Source organism: Mus caroli, chromosome 2 (assembly GCF_900094665.2).
Source record: "Mus caroli chromosome 2, CAROLI_EIJ_v1.1, whole genome shotgun sequence".
Lineage (NCBI taxonomy): Eukaryota > Metazoa > Chordata > Mammalia > Rodentia > Muridae > Mus > Mus caroli.
Window position 1 is genome coordinate 145,641,016 of NC_034571.1, and position 25,893 is coordinate 145,666,908.

A 25,893-nucleotide genomic window follows, 5' to 3' on the forward strand; every position below is an offset into this window, starting at 1 on the left:
GGATGGTTGTGAACCACCATGTGGTTGCTGGGATTTGAACTCAGGACCTTTGGAGGAGTAGTCAGTGTTCTTTCCCACTGAGCTATCTCGCCAGCCCTCCATTTTATTTTTATTATGGCATGGTTAAGTACCCTTTAATATTAACCTTTTTTTCCTGCTATTTATTTATGTAAAACAGGACCTCATTCTGGAGCCCACAGGCCTGGAACTCACTCCATGTAGCCTAGGCTGTCCTCAGACCCTTGGTGGTCCTCCTGCTTGGTTCTCTCGAGTGCAGGAATTACAAGCCTATGCCACTGCTCCCAGCTTCATAGATCACCCATTTTCTCAGTGGTTTCTGGAAGTGGGATACTGGAGCAAATGAAATGGACCTTATGCTCTCAGTAATCAGTATTTACCATGAATGTGCTTATCTTTGCTTTATTACTTTTTATGTGATGGGTTTTTTTGTTCATATGTATGTCTGTGTACCATGTATGCAGTGCCTTGGAAGCCAGTAGAGATTAAGTCAGGTCTTAGGTTGTTCAGGCTAGCTTCAAACTTGATTATGTATGAATGTGATCTTGAATTTTCCTGTCCTCACCCCAGGGCTGGGACTATAGGTGTGAATTACCACACCCAGTGGTAATTTTTTATTTATTGACTTAAAGGAGTTCTGCTAACTTTAGATACTTAAAGAGCATGCCAGTGTGTGTGTGTGTGTGTGTGAGTGAGTGAGAGAGAGAGAGAGAGAGAGAGAGAGAGAGAGAGAGGTATTTATCAGAGAGTTTGGGTATGAATGTCTGTGTACTTGTGTGCTTGCATGTGGAGGCCGTCAGTGTCTTGTCTGTTGCTCTTGCCCTTTGAGTTGCCTTGAGACAGGGTCTGACACTGAAGTGGAAGTGGGAACTTGCTGTTTTGACTAGGCTTTCAGTCTGTGGTAGGCTGACTGGTGAGGTTTTGAGATCTGCCGGTCTGTCCCCCTAATGTCGGGGTTTAGGCATGCACATTGTGCCTGTTTGTTAACATGGGTGCTAGGGAGTCAGAGTTGAATATATTCCGTGTGCTTGTAGGAGCAAGTGCTCTCACCCACTGAGCCATCTCCCCAGCTTTGCATGTCACAGCTGTTAAAACTGGATCTGCCACAGTTACAGATGAGTTCAAGAATATGAAGACACACACATGCGCACGCCAGAGCTGAGTGTGTGGCACATGTTTTTAATCTTAGCATTTGGGAGGCAGAGGCAGGCAGATCTCTTGTGTTTGAGGCCAGCCTGGTCTATAAAGCCTACATAGCAAGCACCAGGTCATCCAAGGCTACATAGTGAAACCCTCTCTCAAAAAAACAAAAAACAAGGGTCTGGAGAGATAGCTCAGCAGTTAGGAGTACTATCTGCTCTTCCAGAGGTCCTGAGTTCAGTTCCCAGCAACCACATGGTGGGTTACAACCATCTGTAATGGGATCTGATGCCCTCTTCTGGTGTGTCTGAAGAGAGTGACAGTGTACTCACATAAAATAAATAAATAAATCTTATTTAAAAACCAAAACCAGTTCAACCAACCAAATAAACAAAACCCCCTCACTGTTGGGGGAGGGAGAGGGGAAGAGAGGGAGGATTGGGTATTTTCCTCCAACTACTGAAGTTCTCCTCTTGTGGGTGTGGATGGAGTTCTGGTTAAAGAAAGCTTGGCTGACATGCCCAAGTCTCTGGCTTCAGTCCTCACTGGGGAAAGGTATCAGTTAGGACCCAGAATCAGAATCCTGCTTCTTTTAGTAAGTAACTTTGTTTTGTACTACTTAGAGGTTAAACAAAGGAATTAACAAATACTATACAAATGCACTGCCATGAGCCCCAGCCCTTTCTAAATTAAGTTTTGAGACTATGTCTTCCTAAATTTCTCAGTCTGGCTCTAACTCACCCTGGAGCCTATAATTTATGATTCTTCTATCTGAGTTCCTAAGAAGCTGGGATTACAGATATCCTGTACCACCAGGCTCAGGTCTGTAAGTGATTCTTCTCAAACACCTCTGTTTAGTTCTCTGAGTATTTCCAAGAGGAAGGTACACCTCCAATTTCAGATGGGGAAGATGGCTTAGAGAATTTGAGTAATGAATTGAGCATATAGAACCAAGAACACAATAGGGATTTGAGCCTTTTTCCAAAACCCACATCTTCAATCCCCACACCCTGTTTCTACAGATTTTTTTCCTTAACTGGCTGGTGCCTACCATTTGGGTTGATCTAAAGAGGCTGCTGATCCTTAGCTGCTTCCTGAGGGGTTTGGCTTTTGGACTTCACTTTTTTTTTTTCCTTTCTTTTTTTTTTTTGGTGGGTGGAGGGGCTCCTAGTCTTTGTCTTGGTTTCATTTCTTTGCCTTATTTGCTGTGTGAGGTCCAATCTGTTTTCCTGTTTTCCAGAGGAAGGCAATATATGAGGCATACAGTGATTAGTGGGTCCCAAGAGTGGCTTTTATTAATCTTATTTTGTTATAGAATAGGCTGCCTTAGATTTGTGCTGCTGTCCTCTGTCTCCTGTTAATTTTCTCAGCTTTTTATTGCTGTGCCACCATTTTTTGAAGTCTTTTAAAGCACTTGTGTGCCCGTGATCTATGAGTAATGTGGGAGTGAGGTCATCTTCATTTTCATTGGAGACTGCTTTCTCACCAGCAATTTTTTCCTAAAATTTATTTCTGTCTTTAAATACAGTCCAAAACATTTCTCACTTAATTAGAAGATGCTTCTCTTCCTGTGTAGATAAGTTGTGCATGTTCCAATCTGGCCCCAGGCTTTTCTTATTTAGGCAGTGAGCTGTCATAGACATGTCATGGCATGAAGAGGCCTTTAGTCTGCTCTGAGCCATGTGATTTTGGATGAATTCTCTGATGGTCTTCTAGTACTGTTTCCTCAGCGGTGAGCTTGGGCAGTAGTCTTGGCTCCCCAGCTTGGCTGTTGTCAGGGTCCCTTAATAATAGTGTTAGTTATGTGTTGGACTCTGGAAGTGAGGAAATAGCTCTTCATTTTAAAGATGAGGAGATTGCCCATGGGACATAGCTTAGACATTGCAGAGTCTGGGTTTGAACCTAGTATTTGTGTGTGTGTCATGTGTGCACAGATGCTTAAGTAGGCTAGGAGGATACTTGAATCCCCTGGAGCCAGAGTTAGAGATGCTGGTGAGCTGCTGCCTGGTGGGTGCTGGGAAATGAATCCTCTCAAAGAGCAGCCAGTGCTCCTAAGTACTGAACCCCCACCTGACCAATTTATTTTATTTTATTTTATTTTATTTTTTTGAGACAAAGTGTTACCCTGTAATAAAGAGTAGCTGGCGTCTTAGCTTGTGGTCATTCTCCTGCTTCTGCTTTTCATGTCTTCGGATTATCTGTATATCATTACACATATGAAATTAATTACATGTGGCATGTGTTGCATTTTTAAAGAAGCATTTGGAAGAGAATTGAAGAAATACTGGTAAAATACTGTTTACCATAAACTCCGTAAAGTATTTTGCTCTTTCTGGCTCCTGCCACTATTCTTAGCCCAGATAAGGTATTTTTCCTTAGTAGAAAGTGGTGAGTGAAAGATATAAGTGATGTGTTAGTAAACTTGCGTTTAGCGCCATGTGCTCTTGAAAGCCGAGTGGGATGGCTCTGGGAGCGGGTAGGTTCTGTCATTGTATTCACATTGGTGTCTTGAAAGCAGCTCTCACTTGTAGCTTCAAACCACACAGGATAAGCTGCAGCCTGGAGTCAGGGAAGGGGAAGCTTTACAGCAGCTCTGTGTGTGTCTAAAAACCTTCAGAACTGGGTCTGAGTCTTCTTTATCAATCAGATCAAAAAGATCAGAAATCTTCACAATGCACAGTCTTTTTTTTTTTTTTTTTTTTGAGACAGGGTTTCTCTTTGTAGCCCTGGCTGTCCTGGAACTCACTTTGTACACCAGGCTGTCCTTGAACTCATAAATCTGCCTGCCTCTGCCTCCCGAGATGCACAGTCTTTAGAGGGCAGGGATGATGGGTGTTTCTCTAGAAGCACTAGCTGCCCTAGTAATGTACTGCTGGCTGTGAAGTGCTCCCATCGGCCAGAGCACTGAGTAAGGAGCCTTTACTTGGCTCTGCAGGTGAGGAAGCATGAGGAGAATGTTGGTGACTCTGGCAGGTTGATTCAAGAGCCATCCTGAGTTCTGCAGGTATGTTGCAGATATCATCAAAGTAGGAAATGTCTTCTACAGGATGATTTTGACAGTAGGCTTGCTTTTGTCCAGAAAGAGGGAGGAGTTGATTTTTGCCACCTGGTGTCCAGTGGGAAGTACTATTAATTTTCTCTTTGCTTCACTTCGCTTCGCTTCTCTTCTTTTCTTTTTTTTTCGAGACAGGGTTTCTCTGTGTAGCCCTGGCTGCCCTGGAACTCACTTTGTAGACCAGGCTGGCCTCAAACTCAGAAATCCACTTGCCTCTGCCTCCCAAGTGCTGGGATTAAAGGCGTGCGCCACCAAACCGGCCTTAATTTCTTTTCTTGGCTGTGTAGTTTGTTTCTAGTTTCTTGCCTCTCAGAATGTTAAAGTGAGTAACATACAAGAAAAAGCAAGTTATACAATTCTGTTTGTTTTAAAATCAAAATAGTATTTTTCCTTGTTAAAAATATTTTCAGCTTGCATTTTAAGGTCTGCATTAATGACACCCCCCCCTTTCGCAGATTTTATTTATATCTAAGAATATCAAGTTGCATGTGCTCTTTGAAGCCTGTATCACTTTTTTTTCCTTTTTCCAATTTTTTATTAGGTATTTTCTTTATTTAGATTTCAAATGCTATCTGGAAAGTCCCCTATTCCCCNCCCCCTCCCCCCACTCCCCTACCCACCCACTCCCACTTCTTGGCCCTGGTGTTCCCCTGTACTGGGGCATATAAAGTTTGTAAGACCAAGGGGCCTCTCTTCCCAATGATAGCTGACTAGGCCATCTTCTGCTGCATACGCAGCTAGAGACATGAGCTCTGGGCGTACTGGTTAGTTCATATTGTTGTTCCACCTATAGGGTTGCAGACCCCTTCAGCTCCTTGGATACTTTCTCTAGCTCCTCCATTAGGGGCCCTGTGTTCCATCCAATAGCTGACTGTGATCCACTTCTGTGTTTGCCAGGCACTGGCATAGCCTCACAAGAGACAGCTATATCAGGGTCCTTTCAGCAAAATCTTGCTGGCATGTGCAATAGTGTCTGTGTTTGGTGGCTGATTATGGGATGGATTCCTGCCTGTATCACTTTTAGTAGTCATGTGTGTTTTGTGCATGTTAATTTTAAAGCACTGGAGTTATTTATTTTGTGTGTGATGTATGGTGTGAGGACTCTAGTGTGCCATGGTATGTATGCATGTGGAGGACAGCGGGCAGGTCCAGGGTTGTTTCTCTTCTCTCTTTTCTGCCACTATGTACTCCAGGCTTACTGGGCCCTCAGCTTCCAGGTGATGCCCTATGACCCTTTCCTGTTTGCTTTAGGAATGAGAGGATTACAGATTACATTGTATCTGGCCTTTTCTGAGTTCTGGCTGGCCTTGAACTCATGATCCACCTTTTTTAGCTTCTGGGATTACAGATGTGTATCATAGTATAAGGGAATATTGGCTATGATTTTCATTATATTTTGCAAAAGTGCTCTGAACTGAACCAGGTTGAACATCAGTGCACTTGAGATTAGTGCCCTGGCATTGTATTTTGTGGTCTCTGTTTTCAAGCAGAGCCTTAGAGTGGAGCCGTGACAGCCAGTGGATACTTTGATACTGCTTGCCTCAGTTTCCTCTCATCAATCCACACTGTCAAGCCGCAGCCTGAGTGGACTCTATTTGCTGAAGGCTGATGGGCCACTGAAACAAGGTCTTCCTCAGTTGTCTTGAAGCTGTGCTTACGTTGTCAACCTTTGCCCTAGTTACAGCTACTTTGTCGTTCAGGCAGAGACTAGAAAGGATGCCCCCCTTTTAACTTTTTCCCTCCTATCTGAGATATTTATGAAAAGGACAGAACTGGGCATGGTGGTACAAATCTGTAATCTCAGCATTTGAGAGTTGCAGAACGGAGGATTTATTGAGAGTTTCAGACTAACTTGGGCTACTAAGCAAGGCCCTGTCTCTAATCAACCAACCAACCAACCAAAAAGCCAACTAACCAACCAACCAACCAACCAACCAACCAGAAACCCTTGGGAAGCTTTCTACTGCTTCAGTCTATCACTACCTCTTTTAATGGGACTATCTTAGGGTTTTTTTTTTGTTTTTGTTTTTGTTTTTTTTTTTGCTGTGAACAGACACCATGACCAAGGCAACTCTTACAAGGACTCTTAGTTGAGGCTGGCTTACAGGTTCAGAGATTCAGTCCATTATCATCAAGGTGGGAGCATGGCAGCATCTAGGCAGACATGGTACAAGTGGAACTGAGTTCTGCATCTTCATCTGAAGACCACTAGCAGAATACTGGCCTCCAGATAGCTAGGAGTGACTCACCTACCCCAACAAAGCCACACCTCTTAATAGTGCCACTCCCTGAACCAAGCACATACAAACCATCACAGGGACCTTATTAATTAATTAATTAACTAATTAATTAATTAAAAATTTTTTACATAGGCATACACTGATTGGGTGGGTCAGTGAGAGTATAGTCATGTGGAATACTGTTCTTCTATTAAATATTGCTTTTCTCAACTGTGTGGTAGCCTATAGGCTTCTATGTGGTAAACAGTCACACATGGGAATTAGGAGCTCAGTGTAATGCTATGGTTCGTCTTTAGTCTCTGTGGTATTTACTTACTGGGCCACATATTTTGGGCCTTGCTTTTAATCTTTTTCTTTGTGTTGGGACTTGAACTCAGATCCTCGTAGCTCTATCACTGAGCTACATCCCCAGCTCCCATGTTTAGTTTTAAAAGTTGTAATATTTCTGAGGACTCTGAGTTCTAAAATTAAAACAGATGATTCTTTGAGTAGATTTGCTGAGAGACAGGTAATTTCTGATGCTAAGTGGTTTGTTGGTTAGTATATTTGTTTACTATTTAACTCTAAGAAAAATTAATATTGTGCTGGGTGTGGTGGTGCATGTCTTTAATCCCTGAATTTAAGAGTCAGGAGTGGGTATATCTTTGTGAGTTTAAGGTCAGCCTGATCTACATTGCTAGACTTTGTCTCAAAACAAAACAAAACAAAACAAAACAAAACAAAAACTGTGTGTGTTTGATGGATGTCTGTGGTCATGCATGTGCCACAATGGAGAGGAATGTGTATGTTTGTGAAGACTTAGAAAATGTGTTGTTGCCTCTTTTTTTCGTTTTATTGTTCTGAGCATTTTTCTTTCTAGTATTTATGACAGTTTCTAACAAGCGTTAGACTTTCATAGTAACCTTCATTTTCTGCCTGTTTTCCAAAGGAAGTATGTTGCAGAATTTGTCAGATAAAACCAGCTTTGACTTTGACTCTAGAGATTGAGGCAATGGGATTTCTATGAGTTCATGGCCAGCCTAGGCTCTGTAGTAAGTTTCCAGATCAGCTAGATTTACATAGCAAGATCCTATTTTTAAAACCAAACATAAGACTCCATTTTGTTAATATTTTAAAAATTATTTATTATTTATGTGTATGAGTGTTTCACTTGCATGTATGTCTGTGCAGCACATGTGTGCCAGGTACCATTGGTGCCAGAAAAGGACATTGGATCCCCTGGAAACTGATGTTATAGACAAGTACAAGCTGCTCTGTGAGTGCTGGGAATCAAATCTAGGTCCTCTGAAATTAAGTGCTCTTAACTGCTAAGCCAGCTTCTAGCCCTTTGTTAGTAGATTTTTAAAATTTTATTTTGTATTCATATAAACTTTTCCAAAAAATATTTCTGTTACTTGAAGTTGTGCATGTATGTGTGCATGTGTGCTGTTGCTCACAGAAGTGTAGATTTCTCTGGAGCTGCAGTTGCAGGTGGTTAAGAGCCACCTGACATGGATATTAGAAACTAAATTGGGGTCCACTGCAAGAGTTCTTAACTACTGAGCTGCCTCTGTGGCCCCAGCCTTTGGCTGTCTATGGTTTTCTGTACAGACTTTACAGTTGTGTGTCAGGTCTGGGAATGTGGAATACTTGCCTAGTATACAGAAGCCCGGGGTTTTATCCTGAGTGCCACACATATAGTGGGATGTGTTGTTTCCACCCTCAAAATCTCAGCACTCAGGGAGTAGAGGAAGGAGGATCAAAAATTCCAGGTTATTCTCAATGCCATGGAATTTGACCGTAGCCTAGGCGACACGAAACCTGTCTTTAATAAAATCATATTTGGGTTAAGTAAATGTAGATGACCATGTTTTTTCACTAGTAGCATTTAGAGTGGGTCATAGTGGTATATGCCTTTAATCCCAGCACTCAGACAGAGGCAAGCCAGCCTGGCCGACATAGCAACTTCTAGGCTAGCCAGGGCTGTATAGTGAGATTCTGTCTTGGGGTCAAAGTTGTACTCAGTGACCCAGAGTTTATTGATGTTTTTGTGTTATTGTTGATTCAGGGGCTGCATACTGTCAGTTTATGGACATGCTCTTCCCTGGATCCATTGCCTTGAAGAAAGTGAAATTCCAAGCTAAGCTAGAACATGAATATATCCAGAACTTCAAAATACTACAAGCAGGCTTCAAGAGGATGGGCGTTGACAAAGTAAGTAAACTTGATTCGTTTGTTTAGGTTACTTTCGTATATTTAAAATATTTAATTTTTAGTTTTCTTTTACAAAGAGGTGTGTGTGTGTGTGTGTGTGTATGTATGTGTATACATGCATGTATGTATATCCGTCCGTGCACATGGAAGTGCATTTGTAGATCTGCAGACAACTGGGAAATCAGGTCATTAGGTTTGGCAGCATGTATCTTTACTCAGTGAGCCATCTCTCTGCCCTCCTCCCTTTTTTTAATAGTCTTTTTGAGACAAGTCTTTCTGTATAGTCCTGACTGTACTGGAACTTACAGTGTAGGCCAGGGTGGTCTCAAACTCACAAAGAACCTCCTGCCTCTGCCTCTCTAGTACTGGGATTAAAGGCATGTGCCACCTCACCTGGCCTTGCTGGCTTTTTAAAAGTTTATTTTTGAAAGTCTGTTTAGCTCAGGTTGGTTGGTCTTGAACTCACTGTGTAGCCCAGGCTGGCTTTGAATTTGTCGTGATCTTCCTGTCTCGTCTTCCTGAGTGATGGGCTCATAGGTGTGAGGAACTCTGCCTGGCTATCTTAAAGTAGTTTTGGACACTCTCTCTTGCTGATTGATGTTACTTCTTGTTTTTGTTACCATGATTTCAGGGAACCAGGTTTTTCTTACCCTTCCTGCTTCCCTCACTGTCTTCTTTCTTTACTGTCTAAATTTAGTAATGCTTTGGGGCAGTCAGCCTGTAAATCTAAACCAGTGATTAACAGTTTACTTTAAAAAGATTTATTCTATGTGTATGAATGTTTTAGTTGTATTTATGCATTATATCCTGTGTGTGCCTGGTGCCTGTAGAGGTCAGAAGAGGGGTTGGGTCTCCTGGAGTTGGAAGTTGCAGTGAGCCACCATTTGGTTACTAGGAACCAAACCCAGGAACAATCCAGGTTGCTCTCTGCAAGAGCAACAAGTGCCCTCAATCATTTTGTGATTTCTCCAGCCCTAAAGTTTTCTTTTGTCACATTTTATTGGTGGGGGGTGCGAGCGCACAAGCACACATGAGTGCATGTGTGACAGCACCTTTACCCATCTCACTGGCCATGCATCAGACAGTGTTTTGTTTCATTTTAAGTATTATTTAATCTTTACTAGAATGACATCTAACTATCTTAATTTCTAGGTTACTTCTATAAAAATATTCTGTACTTGATCCTGTACCTTGACTTGTTGTTACTCTCCTCTCCTCTTCCCTCCTTTTATGTGCATTGGTATTTTGCCTGCATGAGTAGTCTGTGTGAAGGTGTAAGATTCCCTGGAATTGGGAGTTGCAGACAGTTGTGAGCTGCTATGTAGTTGCTGGGAATTGAACTTAGGCCCTCTGGAAGAGCATCCTCTTAACTGCTGAGCCATCTTTCTAGCCTCCCCCCTCCCTTTCTAGATAGAGTTTTCCTGGGTTAACCTCAAGTTTGACATGTTCCTGCCTTAGTTCCCAGAGTGTTCACAAATATGTGGCACTGCACTCAGCCAGGGAATTTCTCTTCATGGTGCAGTGAAGTTGCTGCCTTTCATTTGTGTCTTGATGTGTGTATATGACTTTGGTGATCCTGGTTCCTCAGTGGTGCTGAGGATTCAGTACAAGGTCTTGTGCATACCAGGTAGGCACTAAATCTTGTCCTGGTCCTTGTTCCTTTTTTGTTCAACATTTTTTCTCAGGAGTTTGGAGGGCTGGCTAAGGATTGGTACTGTATTGAATGCAAACTGATCTTAGCAAACCTTTTGGGAGAGCGTTGTGTTGTTTTGATGAGTGGACAGGTTTGATGTTTGCCAAAGCCCTCTGCTTTGTTCTGAATGGTCTTGATTTTTCTCTGCAGATAATTCCTGTGGATAAATTAGTAAAAGGAAAATTTCAGGACAATTTTGAATTTGTTCAGTGGTTCAAGAAGTTTTTTGATGCAAATTATGATGGAAAAGAGTATGATCCTGTAGCTGCCAGACAAGGTCAAGAAACTGCAGTGGCTCCTTCTCTTGTCGCCCCAGCTTTGAGTAAACCGAAGAAACCTCTTGGCTCCAGTACTGCAGGTAAACAGAGCCACTTCCACTCATTCAACACTGAACCAGAAGGTTTTATTCTTAAAAAGAAAAAAAATTGGTGGTGCTTGGGCATAGGTGCTCCATATGGGTTATGCTGCGGCTCTGAGTAAAGAGTTTTGCTGTGTGCTTTTGAAAGGGTGTGGACTCTGGCACGTGGCAGATACATCCCTGTGCTCTGCAGCTCTGTGGGAGCCTCTTCACCCCTGTCCTCAGGTCTCCCTCCTCTGTAGAGTGGGAAGTTAGCACTTGCCTCTGGCCTGGGTGAGTGAGTGACTGTATGATGTTTTACCAAAGGGGTGTTGTTGGTTGCAATAGAATTTCCCTATGCTAGCTCACATACAAGAGCTTTAGTTACATGGGAAATTGGGACCCTTTATAAATACCCAAGAGGTAAGTAAGTTACAGGTAGGTCTAAAGCTTAGGGTCTTAAGAGCTTTCTCAGTCTTTGAGGGATTCTTCTAGGCTGTCTGCATCATTATGCCATCATTCTGTAGGCCAGCTTTCTGTGCCTGATTTTGGCTTCCTTCATGAGAGCTGCTTATAGTTTACTTTGCTGCTTACACGGGCTAGGAGGGAGGGGGAAGTGGTTTGTAGAGAGAGTCTTAGGTTTGGGCTTATTGGGTTTCCCATGGTGTGTTTTTGTAGTATATTTATAGAACATGTGCATATGTTGTGAGCCACTACTCCCTGCTAAAGATGGAGGTCTCTTTTTGAGACAGGGTCTCTGGCCTAGGCTGGCCTTGAATTCAGTGTGTAGCCAAGGGTGACTTTGAACTTTGTTCCTTCTGCTCCACTTATTGGAGTTTTGTTTGAATAGCTTTATTGAAAAATAATTCACATACCATATATTTTTTACCCCTTTAACCTAAAAACAAATTAATTTTTTTATGTGTATGGGTTTTTTGTTTGACTGTATGTCTGTATACATCACGTGCCTGGTACCCTCAGAAGCCAGAAGAGGGTGTTGTATTCCCTGGAACTGGAGTTAGAAATGGTGGGTTGTGAGCCACCATGTGGGTGTTGGGAAATGTACCAGATCCTCTGGAAGAGCAGCAAGTCCTCTTAGCTTCTGAACCATCTCTTTAGCCCCCTTTCTTGTGTGTGTATGCAGGTGCATTTGGAGATCTAAGACAAACCTTGGGTATTTCTCAGGTACCATTCATCTGCTTTTTGAAATATCTCATTGGTCTGGAATTGGCCTAATCTGCAAAGCTGGCTTGCTAGAGAGCCTCTGGGATCTGCTTGTCTTAGCCTCCACATCCCTAGGATTACAAGCATGTACTGTTACATGGATTCTGGGGATGCAGCTCAAGTCTGAAGAGTTTCAAGGCAAGCATTCTACTGACTGAAAACTAGGAAAACCAGCAAAGCTTTAAGAAGCTCTCACTTTTTTTTTTTTTTTTTTAATTTCTTTCTTTCTTTAGACAAGTCTTACTATGTAGCTCTGGATATTCTGGAACTCACTATGTAGACCAGTCTGACTTCTGCTTTCCAAGTGTTGGGATTAAAGATGTGAATGCGCCTCCTCCTTTTTTTTTAAATTAAAGAATTTTATAAATATTACTATCACAACTGGTTTTAGGATATTTTGATGACCCAGAGAGAAACCCATTTATGTTCAGTGGCAATCACTTTTCATTTCCTCCAACCTTCCTCCCATCCCTAGCTCTAGGCACTCACTGATCTATTTTCTCTCTGTGGCTTTGCTGGTTTTAGACATTTTCCCTATATACTAACATAGAATATGTGTAATCTTCATCTTTGTGTCTGGCTTCCTTAGCGTAATGATGTAAAGTCCATCTGTGCTATAGCTTTCTGGGGGGATGGGGAGGACTGTTTTCACTATGTAGCTCTGGCTTATCTGAACTCATTAGATAAACAAAGCTGCCCTCAAACTCATGAGACTGCCTTTGTGTCCCAAAGCTGGGATTGAAGCATCCACCACTACACCAGCTGATACTTTTTTCTTGTGTGTCTGTCCTCTCTTTCCCCAGGTACCTGGGTCTCACACAGGGTAGGGGAATTGTGTACTTGTGAAGTATACCAGGCTCCCCCGTCCCTGGAATTTTGAGACAGGATCTTAGAAATGCTCAAATGGGTTCTTGAACTTGTGATGTTCTTGCTGTATCCTCCCAAGCAGCCTAGCTTAGTACTTGATTGTTTTTATTGAATATTCCATTGTGTGGACTTCCTCATCTGTCAGTTGATGTCCATTTGAGTTGTTGCTAGTGTTTGGCTGTCATGATTAATGCTACAGTGAAGGTTCAGGTATAGTTTCTGTGTGGAATACATTTTCATTTCTCATTGGTGAATACCCAAGAGTTTATACCCAGAGTATATTCCTGGGCTACATGAAAGTATTCACAAAACTGCTGGCTATTGCCATACCAACAGGAAGTTCTGATTGCCCTCAGAAATGTATACTTTTTATTCCTTAGCTGTTGAAGTGGCGACTATCTAGGTAATCTTGGATATAGATATTTTAGATGCTACCAACAATTGAGTCTTGCAGTAAACATTCAGTGTTCAGGATAAGCAAGTACCAGAGAGCTTCATTCAAAGGAAATGCCTATGACTGTGAACAAAAAGGTGTGTGGTTATAGATTTTGGGGTGCTAGGAAGATGAGTGATTTCTCAGCCTGGCATACATAGTATCTGTGTTTTATAGAGTTGTTGGATGAGTAACCAAAGTGAGGAGTGTTACATTTATCTTGAAGTGGAGCCCTTTCTCATTAACATAACATAACTTGCAGATCCTTTTCTGTCACTGTTTTGTCTGCCTTTGGCTATAAACGCTGAGAGACCTGTACATCTCTCCTGGCCTGTGGACATCTAAGAGATAGGCTCTGAGTTCTAGCAGTAAGGGTGGGCTCTGCTCCTAGCCTTTGTGAGCTCCTTCCCTTACGTAGTCCAGTGAGTCTGAGGTGATGAGTTAGAGGGAGCTACTTTTCCCGATGGGGCACAGAGCACTGCAGTACCAGCTGGGATTTGATCTGCTCTTGATACAGGGCTTGCCTTTGATCCATGAAGCTACCTTGCTTGAGTTAAGGTCCATCAGTGTTGTTTATACCTGAATGATTGTACTTTTTGTTCACTGCAGCAGAGTGAAGATCTCACAGGAAGATTATCCCTAGCATGAAGGAGCCTGCCAGAATTATTACTTAAGTCTACTGCCAGGACAAAAACTACTTTGGGCAAATGTGTTGGGGGTATTGTGCTGTTTATATCTGGGCTTTCTAGTATCGATTACCTTTGTTGACCTATCTGTGGACAGTTGTTAGTTGATCACTGACTTCTTGCTTTTTGTGTATTAGTTAGTTTTTGACATTTCTCCTAACATGGTTAGTCTTCTTTCAGCCCCACAGAGACCCATTGCAACACAGAGGACTACTGCAGCTCCTAAGGCTGGCCCCGGAATGGTGCGAAAGAATCCTGGTGTGGGCAATGGAGATGATGAAGCAGCTGAATTGATGCAGCAGGTATGCCCCTCATATGTTCACATTGTCACTGTCGGTCTTCGCTTCCCTCATAAAGGCAAGGCCTTTTTGCTTGTCTGGTCATACATGATCTCTTGACATGTGTGAGCTTTGGCTTCAGAGTGGGCTGTGAGCAGTGGCTAATAGAACAGGGGTCAGGTTTTCCTTGTACCACAGAAACCTGTTATCTGTCTGGAAATCAAGTGAATGTGTCTGATATGTGTGCAGAGGCCATTGGATCTCCTGGTGCTGGAGTTCTAGGCAGTTAGCTTCAGTGTGGACCAGTGTGGATCATAGTTAGTTTTTGAGCCTTGTTGGAATGCCTTCAGGGTCTCTGGAATTCAGAGAGTGAAAGATAACAGAAAGCTGCTTTCTGAAGCTTGAGAATGGAAGTGCTAGGAAAGGCCTGCTGATCTTCTGGTTCAGTTCTTCACAGTTCAGTGACTGCAAGTAGATCAGAAAAACAAAATGGGGACCATTGATCCTTTTTGTTCATTGCTTTTGCATGATTATTTTGACTCAGTCACCTGCTAGGCACTGTTGCTGTGAAGCATAGAGTCTTGGAGGAAAGGGGGCTTCCCTAAAACTTCAAAGGAAGCAGTTGCAGATTAAAAAATACAAGAGCTCAAAGAGTGGTCAGCTGAAGCCCCATGGCTGGAATTGACCCTGCATTCTAGACAGTCACCTCCATGATAAACTGAGAACACAGGAGGAACTGAGAGCAGCTTCGCCATTACCTCACTTATGTTATCAGTCAGCCTCTCGACTAACCACCTCACGTGTGAGGAGGGCCTGATCATTTGTAGGTGGATGTTTGTTTGTTTATTTGAGACAGGGTTGTACTATGTAGACTAGGTTGGCCTTGAACTTGTAGCCATGCTACAGCCTCTGCTTCCCAAAGACTGAGACTGCAGATGTGTGCCATCATCCCTGGTTGGAGCTAATCTTTGCTCACAGTAATTGAGATGTATGGAATGGGGTTTGGTATAGACTCCACTGAGGTAAGTGCCACTGGACAAAAGACATTCTTGAAATCTGGATAGAATGAAGTAGATGCTGCAGGGTCCTTTAGAAGTTCATGTTGATTAGAACTTTTTGGCTTGTGAGAAATAAGAAATGAATAAGAAAAAGGAAACTTCCCTAAAACTTTAAGAGCAGGGGTTCTCAACCTGTGGGTCACAACCCCTTTGACAAACCTGTTTCCAAACATATTTACGTTATGGTTCATAACATCAAAAGTACAGTTATGAAATAGCAGTGGAAATAACGTTATGTCTGGACATCACCACAATTTGAGGAACTGTGTTAGGGCTGCAGCATTGGGAAGACCGAGAAGCACTGCTCTAGAGGACGCAGTTGTAGAGAAAAATAGAGGAGCATAAAGAGTGGCCAGAAATACAGAAACTACCTAATATTTTTATAGTTGCTCATGCCACACACTAAATTCGTTACAGCTTTTTTGGCCACCTTGGGAGGTTTTACAGATGAACACAGTGCAGTTAGGATTTGTATCTGGCTTCATAGCCTAGGTTTTGTGCTTAATGGCAAATTGAGGAGGTTCTCACTTTTCTGAGGTACCCTCCCTGACTTTCTTTTCTGGGGCACCCAGCATTGGAGATTGGTATTTATCATCATTGCTCTGGGAAAATTGATGGTAAACTTTGGAGAGAATTTCAGAGCATAGAAGATGTTGCTTGGGCCTAAACAGGTTTCTTGAGGTTAGAGAAAGTTTCTTTGGTGTTAGCCTGTGATCCAATCCTAGATAAGGGTAATAGAAAGTGAGAGCCCTATTTACTGCAGAGGCATATACAATTAAATTCTGGGGAAACTTCCTTTCTTGCCAAGCAACCAGGGTGTTGGGTGGCCAGTACCATAGGTTTCAGTAATTGAGATTGGGCAGGCTCTGGTTTTGAAGAGAAAGCTCGGAGCTCTGGGCAGTTCTGGGTATAGGAGGTGGGGAGGCTGACTTTCTGCTAACCAGTCAGTTTCTTCTTTGATCCTGGAAAGTGAGGATCATATACTCATACCCTGCTTCTCTGTACTTGCTGCAGAAACACTTTGGTCTGATATGTACCCCACCCCCTTCTGGTTTTGGTAGAGTTTCATGTAGTCCTGGCTACCCTGGACCTCAGCCTCCTAAGTTCTTGGTTTATAGATGTTAACCAATACACCTGGCTCTTGACTTGAATACATTTTTAAAAAAGTTAATAGGAAGGATTTTGAGCTCTCTTCAGGTTACCAGAGTCTGAACCCCTTTCTGTTACATGTTCTGTCTGACTGTCTTGAAAGCATTTGAATTTTTAGCTATTGATAAACAGGAGAAATGGATCCAGATAGGTTTGTTAGGCTGAGAACAGCACTGTATTCTACACTAACTACCTTGTAGTACTCATCCTTGGTTGATGTGTAAGGATCACATATTAAGTAATCCTGGAGATGATTACTTAAAAAAAGTTTTTAGAGTGTGGCTTAAGTGGCCTGGAACTAGGCATCCTCTTGCCTAACTCCTAAGTTCTGGAATTACTGTGTGTACCTGTGTGGGTTTCTGTTCATCACCTGTGTGCACAGAAGGACAGAAGTGGTAGAGACTGTTCCCTGGAATTGGAGTTTCAGGTTGTTGTGAGTCACTATGTTGGTGCTGGGAACTACTAAGCCTATACCCTTTGCAACAGTTCAAAGTTCTCTTAGCTAATGAGCCATCTCTCCAGCCACGAGATTTATTTATTTTATTTTATTATCTATCTTGTCTGTCTGTCTATTGACTGATCATCTATTTTTTGAGATAGGATCTCAGTATATAGCTCTGGTGTATATTGGTAAGTTGGTCTGTAACTCACTAATAGGTTATTTATCCATCAGTGAAATGAGCCAATTCAAGTCAGATTAGAATATATTAAGGACAAGTTTATTGGGAAGCTGCTCTCTGGTGAGTTCACTGGCCCCAAGGAATGAGGCCAGGGGAGTCACCATGGGGGGTGGGAAGAGAAAGGGCACACACAGAGTAAAAAAGAGAATGAGAATAGGAGAATGAGAGGGGGAAGAGGGAGAGAGAGACCAAGTGCACAGAATGTCTGGATTATATAGGGAGCAATCTCTTGGTAAAGGGCAGCTCAGGCCCTGGGCCTGCAAAGTTGGTTGAGGCAGATTTTGCCAGGGGGCGGGGGGGCACACTCACTACCTAGACCAAGCTGCTGGCCTTGAACTCAGAGATCCAACTGGCTCTACTTCCTGAAAGCTGGGATTAAAGGTGTGTGCTACCATGCCTGGCAAGATTTACTTCTTAATTTAATTTAGAAAAAAAATTATTTACTTATTTTATGTATGTGAATACACTATCATTGTCTTCAGACACACCAGAAGAGGGCATTGGATCTCATTACAGATGGTTGTGAGCCACTATATGGTTGCTGGGAATTAAACTCAGGACCTCTGAAAGGGCAGTCAGTGCTCTTAAGGGCTGAGCCAACTCTCCAGCCCTTAGTTTAAATTTTTAATAGTGTCTTTGTGGAAATCAAAGCTCTCTAGTGGAACTTATGGGCGATTAGAACCCCTCCTAACCCACTGAGCTCTCTACATGTAGCTAGTCTTGGACTTGATTGACTGTCAGCTTCCTGATAAGGACTCAGTTATGATTGTTGGTCATCTTGCTAAGCTGGGTTGTGGGTTCTATTTCCATCTCAGCCTTAAATTTCCCCTTTTTTGTTCCCATCTCAGAGAAAAGCTCCTTAATAGTTTAAGGTGTGCTTTTTTTTTCTTTCTTTCTTTTTTTCTTTTCCTAGGGTAGCCTGTCTGTATAGCCCTAGCTGTCCTAGAACTCACTATGTAGACCAGGTTGGCCTCAAACTCACAGAGCTCAACCTGCCTCTACCGTGAGAGAGCTGGAATTCAAGGCATATATTACCACGCTCAGCTCTAAGGTGTGGTCTTGTAGCCTGCCCTTTCTTGGGAACTCATAGTCAAGGCTGCCATGAACTAGTATATATTATTTATCTGCGGCTGAAGAAAATTGATATTAAACTGAACTGGAATTTTGCTTATGTTTTATTTTGATCAAAACCCACATTATTTGGGTTTGATATTTTATTGGCTCACCAGTGCTCACTGTTTTCAATATCTTGTACAGGTCAAAGTACTGAAGCTTACTGTTGAAGACTTGGAGAAGGAGAGAGACTTCTACTTCGGAAAGCTAAGGAACATTGAACTGATTTGCCAGGAGAACGAGGGGGAAAACGACCCTGTACTGCAGAGGATTGTAGATATTCTTTATGCCACAGATGTACGTGTTTACATTCTCTCTAGAGAGAATTTCTTTCTATTCTGCCACCTAAGAAAGAAGTGTAACATTGTTGATTTTAGTTCACTTTGTGCTGGGACCTGTATTCCAGTGTAGGGTTTACCAGAAAATTTCATCTTTAAGTTAGCTACGTTAGCCAAAGAACATCTTCCCTAGCTAGCCTGGAGTCCCTATATCTTTGCCTGAGGAAACAGCAAGCTCAGGAAGTGGCTGGTTTGCCCAGCTTCTACAGTTTACAGACCACCCAACGCTTGCAGCTTGGCACTCCACCTGGAGGTGTTGTTGCCCTTATTAGGACCGCTGGCATTTTGTTGTCCTTGATGTTTGTGCCCATAGCTACCAACGTATGCCTTGCTTCTTCCTTCCAGGAGCTTGCCTGACTCCTTTGTGATTTTCTTTGGATTCATCTATATTACATAGCTTTTAATCATGATATTAGTTCATCAGAAAAGACTGATTTTCTTCACCCTATGTTTAGGATTTAATACTTGGCTGGCCGTGTCTACTGTTTAACAGTACTTGTAATTATGCAAGGTCTGTGTCTACTCATGTTCAATAATGAACATCTCAGCTGATTTAAGTTATACACGTTTAGTTGAAAAGACATATCTAGATGTGTTTCTATGGAAGAGCAGTGTGGCCATTCTGTGCGGTATGTCCTATAGTGAGCAGGGGGAGGGGCCCCGAGTCTGCCCTGCTTTTGGCTTCCCAGCCCTCATTGATACTGGACCAAGTCTGTTGTACTGTTGCTGGTACTTTGGTTCAATACTTGTGTTTAGTGTGACAAAGATGCTTGAAGGCAGACTTAATATGGGCAGAATCCTATAAGCCTTTTGTTTTTTAGCTAGCTCAGGCTGACCTTAAATTTAGCAGTCCCTCTGCTTCAGCCCCTCAAGTGTTAGAGTTACAGGTATGAGCTGTGGCACTCAGGTTAGGATACTGAATTTGATGGTCAACTTCAGGTTTCTTTGTTTTTGATCAAGGCTTTCATAACAGGTTGCAGTTGAACTCAGTCTGTAGCGGATGGCCTTGAACTCCTGTTTGCACATCCTGAGGTTGGGATTGATTACATGTATATGCTACTCTGCTTCCTTAAATGCAGTTGACTTTTTATGTTTTTGTTTATGCAGTTGGGGATTAAACCCAGCTCTGTCTTGTGTATGATAAAGTGCTTTGCTACTGGACCTCTGTTAGGAATTTTTTGAGGTATGGCCTCATTCTACCCTGGGCTGCACTGGAACTCAAGTCTGTAACTACAGACTGGCCTCAGCCTCATGACCATCCTCTACCTTAGCCTACTGAGAGCTGGTATTACAGGTGTGAACCACCATTCCTGGACTTGGAGTTAAAGATATTTTGAGGGAATACACATTTTAAACATATATTTAGACACATAAATATTCACTGCTTCTTAATGCTATGAGAATCATTTGTGCGTAGTTTTTGGCATTAAGAAATGGTGCTGTTGCTGGGTGTGGTGGACACACCTTTAAACCCAGCACTTAGGCGGCCGGAGAGGCAGGACAGTGAATTTGAAGCCAGCCTGGTTTATATTTAATTGAGCTCTAGGCTAGGCAAGGTCTGTGTAGGGAGACCTTATATCAAAAATCAAAACAAAAAAGAAATGGATGCTTTGTCTAAAGAATACAGTAGTGGCCACCTGGTCATGCTTAAGTGCCAGGTGTGTGGGCGACAGGGAGGACTGCCTACATGTGAGGCTTAAATTGTGAGGTCAGTGAGGCGAGGGAGGAGCTGGCACGGCTGAATGATAGCTTTCCTTTCTTTTCATTTTCCCATTTCAGGAAGGCTTTGTGATACCTGATGAAGGGGGCCCACAGGAGGAACAAGAAGAGTATTAAGCAGCCTGGACCAGCAGAGCAACATTCAAGTCTTCACTCCAAATCATGTGCTTAACTGTTAATACTCCCTTTTATTAATCTTAGAGGATTCACTGGTTTCTTTTCATAAGCAAAAAGTACCTCTTCTTCAAAGTGCACTTTGCAGAAGTCTCACCTTTTCCGATGAGTTTGAGTTAGGAGCTTTTGCCTTGTAGCAGAGCAGTATTAACATCTAGTTGGTTTACCAGGGGAACAAGAGGCCAACCATGGGGCTCTTCATGTGGATGCTGGTCACACTGACTGATGGAGAAGGGGGGTTATAATACAAGAGGTGACAACCTCAGAAATGCAAAGACTGAATTGAATTCTAAGCTAATGTGAAATTCTGGCAGAGAACGTTTTAATAAATAAATGCCTTAAGAGTATTTAAAATATGCTTCCATATTTCAAAATATACAGTGTAACATGACAGGAGATTTTATGTGTCTGACATTATGTCTGGGAAGGAAGGAAGGGCAGACTTTAGACCCTTTGGAACCTGCTGTTGTAGGCCTTTCAAGGCTGCTTGAATCTTATAGATGTCGACTTTGGCCCAGAAGTAAAGTTTGAAAAGTTCTGTAAAACCATTTTGTGTCATTGACCAGTTGCACCCCTGCTCTAAAAGCAAGCAGCATGGTTGCTTGGGTGACTAGAGGGGCGAAGAGCTCAGCTTCCCATCGAGCAGTCCTCTGGATCTTTTCAAACTCTCTCAAGTTCCTCTGTATTGTGTTTCTGGGACCTGCCCACGTCTCTGGGATTTGAATGGGGGTGGAGTCCCAGCACACTGTCTTTTAAGTTTACAGTTACACGTTCTCTTTCTGCTCCCTGTGACCTCTGGAAACTCCTCTGGCTCCTTAAGTTTGCTGCTGAGCATTGTAATTACAGCAGGCAGGTGATCGAGCTGCAAGTTCTTGCTGGACCTCTGGCAAAGGAGTGATCAGTGAAGGCCAGTGTCACCTTGGCTCTGTGAGGCTAGGGTGCTCGCTGTCTGCTGGTCACTGCTCCCCATTGTCACCTGAGTACTTTGCCAGTGCACTAATCTCTTGGAGATAAAATTCTCTAGTGTGTTACTAAATGTTAAAATGTTTTTTTTTTTTTAAAGAATATACAGTACCGTGACTGAAATATTAATATTTAAAATACTTCATTCCTTAATTCTCCCTCATTTGCTTTACCCACAGCCTATTCAATTCCTTTGTTTGGCAAACTCTGCAAAATGTGTTACCCACTACTGAGATTGTTCAGCCCCTGATGTGTTTGTATTGATTTGTTTCTGGTGGTAGCTTGTCTTATGCTGTGTGTAGAAAACAGGTATTTTATGACAGAATGTTATGTAGTGCATGCTCTGTGGAATTCAGAGGAAAATCCAGGCTCAGTGATTAACAATGCCAAAAAAGAAAAAAAAACAAAACAAAAACAAAAAGCAAGTAACGAGCCATTGTTCAAACAACAGCGGTGCTGTTTCTCCTCTGTGGCCTTTCAGACTTCTGTTGCCCCCAAATTCCATTTTATTGGGAACCCATTTTCCACCTGGTCTTTCTTGACAGGGTTTTTTTCTACTTTAAACAGTTTTTAAATAAAATTCTGTATTTCAAGAGTGTCCTGTCTTCTGAAATGTGTCTTGCCTTGGGTATAAGCTTTTAATTCTAGAGGTAAGATAGCTATGCATCCATCTTTGGCTGAGCTTAGACAGAGGCTGAGAAATGATTCCCACCGTCTTAAGTAGGACTAATCTTTAAAACCCCTCACTTTTCTCAAGCTAACTAACCTGGCTCTCCCTTCCTCTATCCTCCTTTCTCCTTCTCCCTTCCTTCCTCCTTTTCCTCTTCCTCCCTCCTTTTGGTTTTTGCGACAGGGCTTTTAGTATTGTTGTCCTGATTGGCCTCATATTTGTCACAGTCCTCCTTCCTCATTCTCTTGAAAGATTATGTGTGTGTGCCATTGTGCCTGGCTTAAAATCGATTATTTTGAATTCTTTTTTTTTTTTTTAAATCACATTACATTTTTCAGTTTTCTACTGCTTTAAATTTCTGTTACCCTGAGAAGGTTTTTCTCACAGAAACAGAAAGCCTGACCTAGTTGCTTAAGGCTCTTAGGAATGTAGCTGGCCGGTGTTTGGCAGATGATTTAATTGGAGGTAATTGTTTCATTGTCCTGAAAATGCATTTACAAAGTCAGTTAGTACATTCTTAAACTGGAGAGTAAAGTTGTTGCTTCTTAAAACTGTTCTATAAAGTCCTACACCTTTGAAAATGAGTTGAAAATATGATCCTCTCCTGTTGTTGTGTCTTGAAATGTTAGACAGACAGAAAGGTAATTTATCTGACCTTGAGAGTACCATGTACAGTACTCTGGCTGTTGTGCAAGTCTTGAGAGTACCATGTACAGTACTCTGGCTGTTGTGGAAGTGGAACTTAGTGATTTTTGTGAAGTTTATATTCTGCTGCCCCTGGAGGTTGATGGCATGATTCAATCCAGAATCATTACCAGTTTGGGGAATAATTTGGCACCATCTGCATTCATCATCTTTAAGAAGAAACCCTGAAGGGATGTATGTTGTGTGCTGTTAGCTGAGAAGTTATTAGGTAAGAGGTGAAGTGGAGACTGTATCCATTGACCTGGCTTAGCTGTATAAAGCCTTAATGTGACTAATTCAGGTTAGGGGGATGGTGCACCCTGAATGTGCTGTTTGGCGAGGTCTGTGGTATGTAGAGGAACAGGCTACTGCAGATAGGTTTGGATTCAGGATAGGTTCTTCAGGCCAAATTGATGGGATTGCTTCCCAATTTCTTGGGAGATTGTTTGGTGTAGAATGTTTAGAAGTTCATTCCCAGAAGTTCTTTTTGTTTGTTTGTTTGTTTTTTGTTTTTGTTTTTTGAGACAGGGTTTCTCTGTGTAGCCCTGGCTGTCCTGGAACTCACTCTGTAGACCAGGCTGGCCTCGAACTCAGAAATCCACCTGCCTCTGCCTCCCAAGTGCTGGGATTAAAGGCGTGCGCCACCACTGCCCAGCCCTGGAAGTTCTTGAGTTGGGAGATTATGAATCTGCATTTTAATATGCCCCTTAGGTGGCCTAGACCTGGGCCCTGCCTAGATGAAACTTTAAGTCTTAGTGTGTCAGTGAGACATCAGATGTGAGGGTTCTAATCCACCTCTTACTTTGTTTTATTTGTTTTTTTCTTGTTTGCAAATCAAGGGCTCTGATATTGGCTGAAGGGCCTCCCACTCTGCATGTTTTTTAGAATCAGAGGAAACTAAAAGGCCAAGTGCAGAAACTGTTGTCTGGAAACAGGAGACATTATTTCATGGCCAGAAGTTGTTATAGATTAGAAAAAAACATAGAACATGTTTTTTATGCCCTAAAAATTCAGGGCACGACTTTGGGTATTTTGGAAGTGAAGTGCTGAGTTCTTCATTGGCTCTCTCTCAGCTTGGTGGTTGGTGGCATCTAGCTCCTCTGTGTTCAGGCAACTTTCATCCTGCTGTTCCCAGGTGAAGGGCTAAACACATTCTGGGTTTCGTGCAAATGAGGAATTGTTGACTCCCAGTTCACTGGCTTTAAAAAGACCATCCATGATTCAAGAGTTGTCCTCTAGGATGTAAAGTGAGGACAGAAGCAATTTTCTTTTGCTGTGACCATGGGTCTCCTCAGGGGAGCTTTCCTTTAAAGTTTACAGCAGTGTCAGTGTGACGAGCCTTTTGGGTGATTTCCCCCTAATTCATGGTTTGCTTAGCTCACAAATCAGGCCGTGGGCTTTAAGCCTGCCAAGCCTGGCCAGATTAGCTTGCTAGTGTGTGTGTGACCCAAATCTCACTGTTGTCAGCAGGGAGAGCAAAAGGAAGTGCTCTCAGCCAAGCTAAACGATAGCTTGTGATCATTGTTATTTTTCTGTTCTGTTACTTTCTGTGAGTGATGATGTCATCATACCTTTGAACTCTTCATAGGTCATAAAATTTCAAAACTGAACACCATGATATTTATGTATCTTCATTATGTTCACTGCCTCTAGATAGTGTTTGAGTTGTGCTCTAACTAGGTAGGTAGGATTTTCTCAAAGACCAGGAGGGTTCTGTGCTTTTACTGAACTGATTGACCCTTGACCTAGATGGCTTTAGTGCTGCCTGGTTGTAACTTGTGAAGGTCAATGTTTTTCTCTCCTCTTTGATTTAATGTTCTTGTAGCTTAGGGGCTTTCTGGTCACATTGTTGCCAGGTAGCTTCATTAACTTGATTGTCTAGGTGAGTGGGTCTAACCTTAGAGACATATTTCTAATCTCCTTAATCCAGAGCCTTAAATCTTGTTGTTTTGAGGCAGAGTCTCATCTATTCCAGACTGGCCTTGAACCCACTATGTATATTCTAGGTATATACCATGCCCAACATCAAACCTAGGCCTTCATATCTGCTGAGCAAATATCAGCCAAGCCACATATTTAGTTAGCCCCACAAGTGTTGTTTTATTTTGAAAAATTGTAACTGCTTTTGAGGATGATAAGCTATGTGGTTTATTTATTTTATTTTATTTTTATACAGACAGGTATAGATGCCAAGTTTGTGTCACCTCACACCTCAGTAATTTATTTCATTTTTGAGAGGGTTTCACTATGTGGCTCTGGCTGACCTGGAACTTGGCATGCAGATTAGGCTGGTCTGGAGCTCACAAGTACTGGGATTACAGGTGTGCACCATCATTCCTGGCTTGCATGTTAAAGATTTTGGCATTGGTGTTGCCGAATGTGAATGAAGACGTGTCTGTGAGGGTCTGGGTCTGCTGTGGCTCCTGCCTGCCTGAGGGCCCTTTTGGTGATCAGCATGCCCTTGGATGAGATCATATTTTCAAAAGTATTCTCTAGGTTGTAATATCTGAATCCTTTTCAGGTTGGCTTTGAACTTTTTCTGAATCACTGTGCTGAGACTTATCTAGATTTTCCTTCTATATGCTTTCCCACATAAAAAAAACCAAAAAAAAAACAAAAAACAAAAAAGCTTGTTATTGATTATATTTTGACTCTTCTGAACTTTTTCCTAAAATGATTACACTGTAACCAAGTCCATTTCTCCTCCCACCCAGTTTCTTCCAGAGAAGGAGGAAATTATGTCCTAGCACATTTTAGCTATGTTAAATACCGATAGTTTAGTCAGTGAAAATAGGATATAATTTTTAAAAACCCTACCATTAAGTTAGTGTGTGTCATGGGAAAATTAGAAACAGTCATAAAAATCAACTTTCTGTAGGAGTAAAACCAAAAAAAAAAAAAAAGAAACATTAATTTTGTGGGGTTTTTCACTATAAAAAAATCTCTAGTTTCAGGCTGATTAGATGTCTCAGCAGGTAAAGAAAGGTGTGTGCTGTACAACTCTTGACAACCAGACCTCAAGCCCCAGGACCTGTGGTGGAGGGAAGAGCCAGCTCCTGAAAGTTCCCCTTTAACCTCCACGTGAGCCCACCTGAGCGCTCCTGTACACACACAGGCCACACAGTCCTTATTTAGTGTGTATGCGTGTTTTGCCTACTTATATGTCTGCACCATGTGCATG

At 42.3% G+C, this 25,893-nt stretch overlaps 1 protein-coding gene across 2 annotated transcripts in view; it reads left to right on the forward strand.

Annotated features, from left to right (window-relative positions):
* Nucleotides 1–25,615, forward strand: part of Mapre1 (microtubule associated protein RP/EB family member 1) — a 32,038-nt gene extending 6,423 nt beyond the window's left edge. For both annotated transcript variants that reach the window (XM_021149380.2, XM_021149389.2), the window contains exons 3-7: nucleotides 8,501–8,646; nucleotides 10,490–10,697; nucleotides 14,067–14,188; nucleotides 18,309–18,461; nucleotides 20,282–25,615. In XM_021149380.2, the coding sequence (XP_021005039.1) occupies nucleotides 8,501–8,646; nucleotides 10,490–10,697; nucleotides 14,067–14,188; nucleotides 18,309–18,461; nucleotides 20,282–20,338 (686 nt within the window). In that variant the 3' untranslated portion in view covers nucleotides 20,339–25,615. The remainder of the gene's footprint in view (nucleotides 1–8,500; nucleotides 8,647–10,489; nucleotides 10,698–14,066; nucleotides 14,189–18,308; nucleotides 18,462–20,281) is intronic.
* The last annotated feature ends 278 nt before the right edge of the window (nucleotides 25,616–25,893 follow it).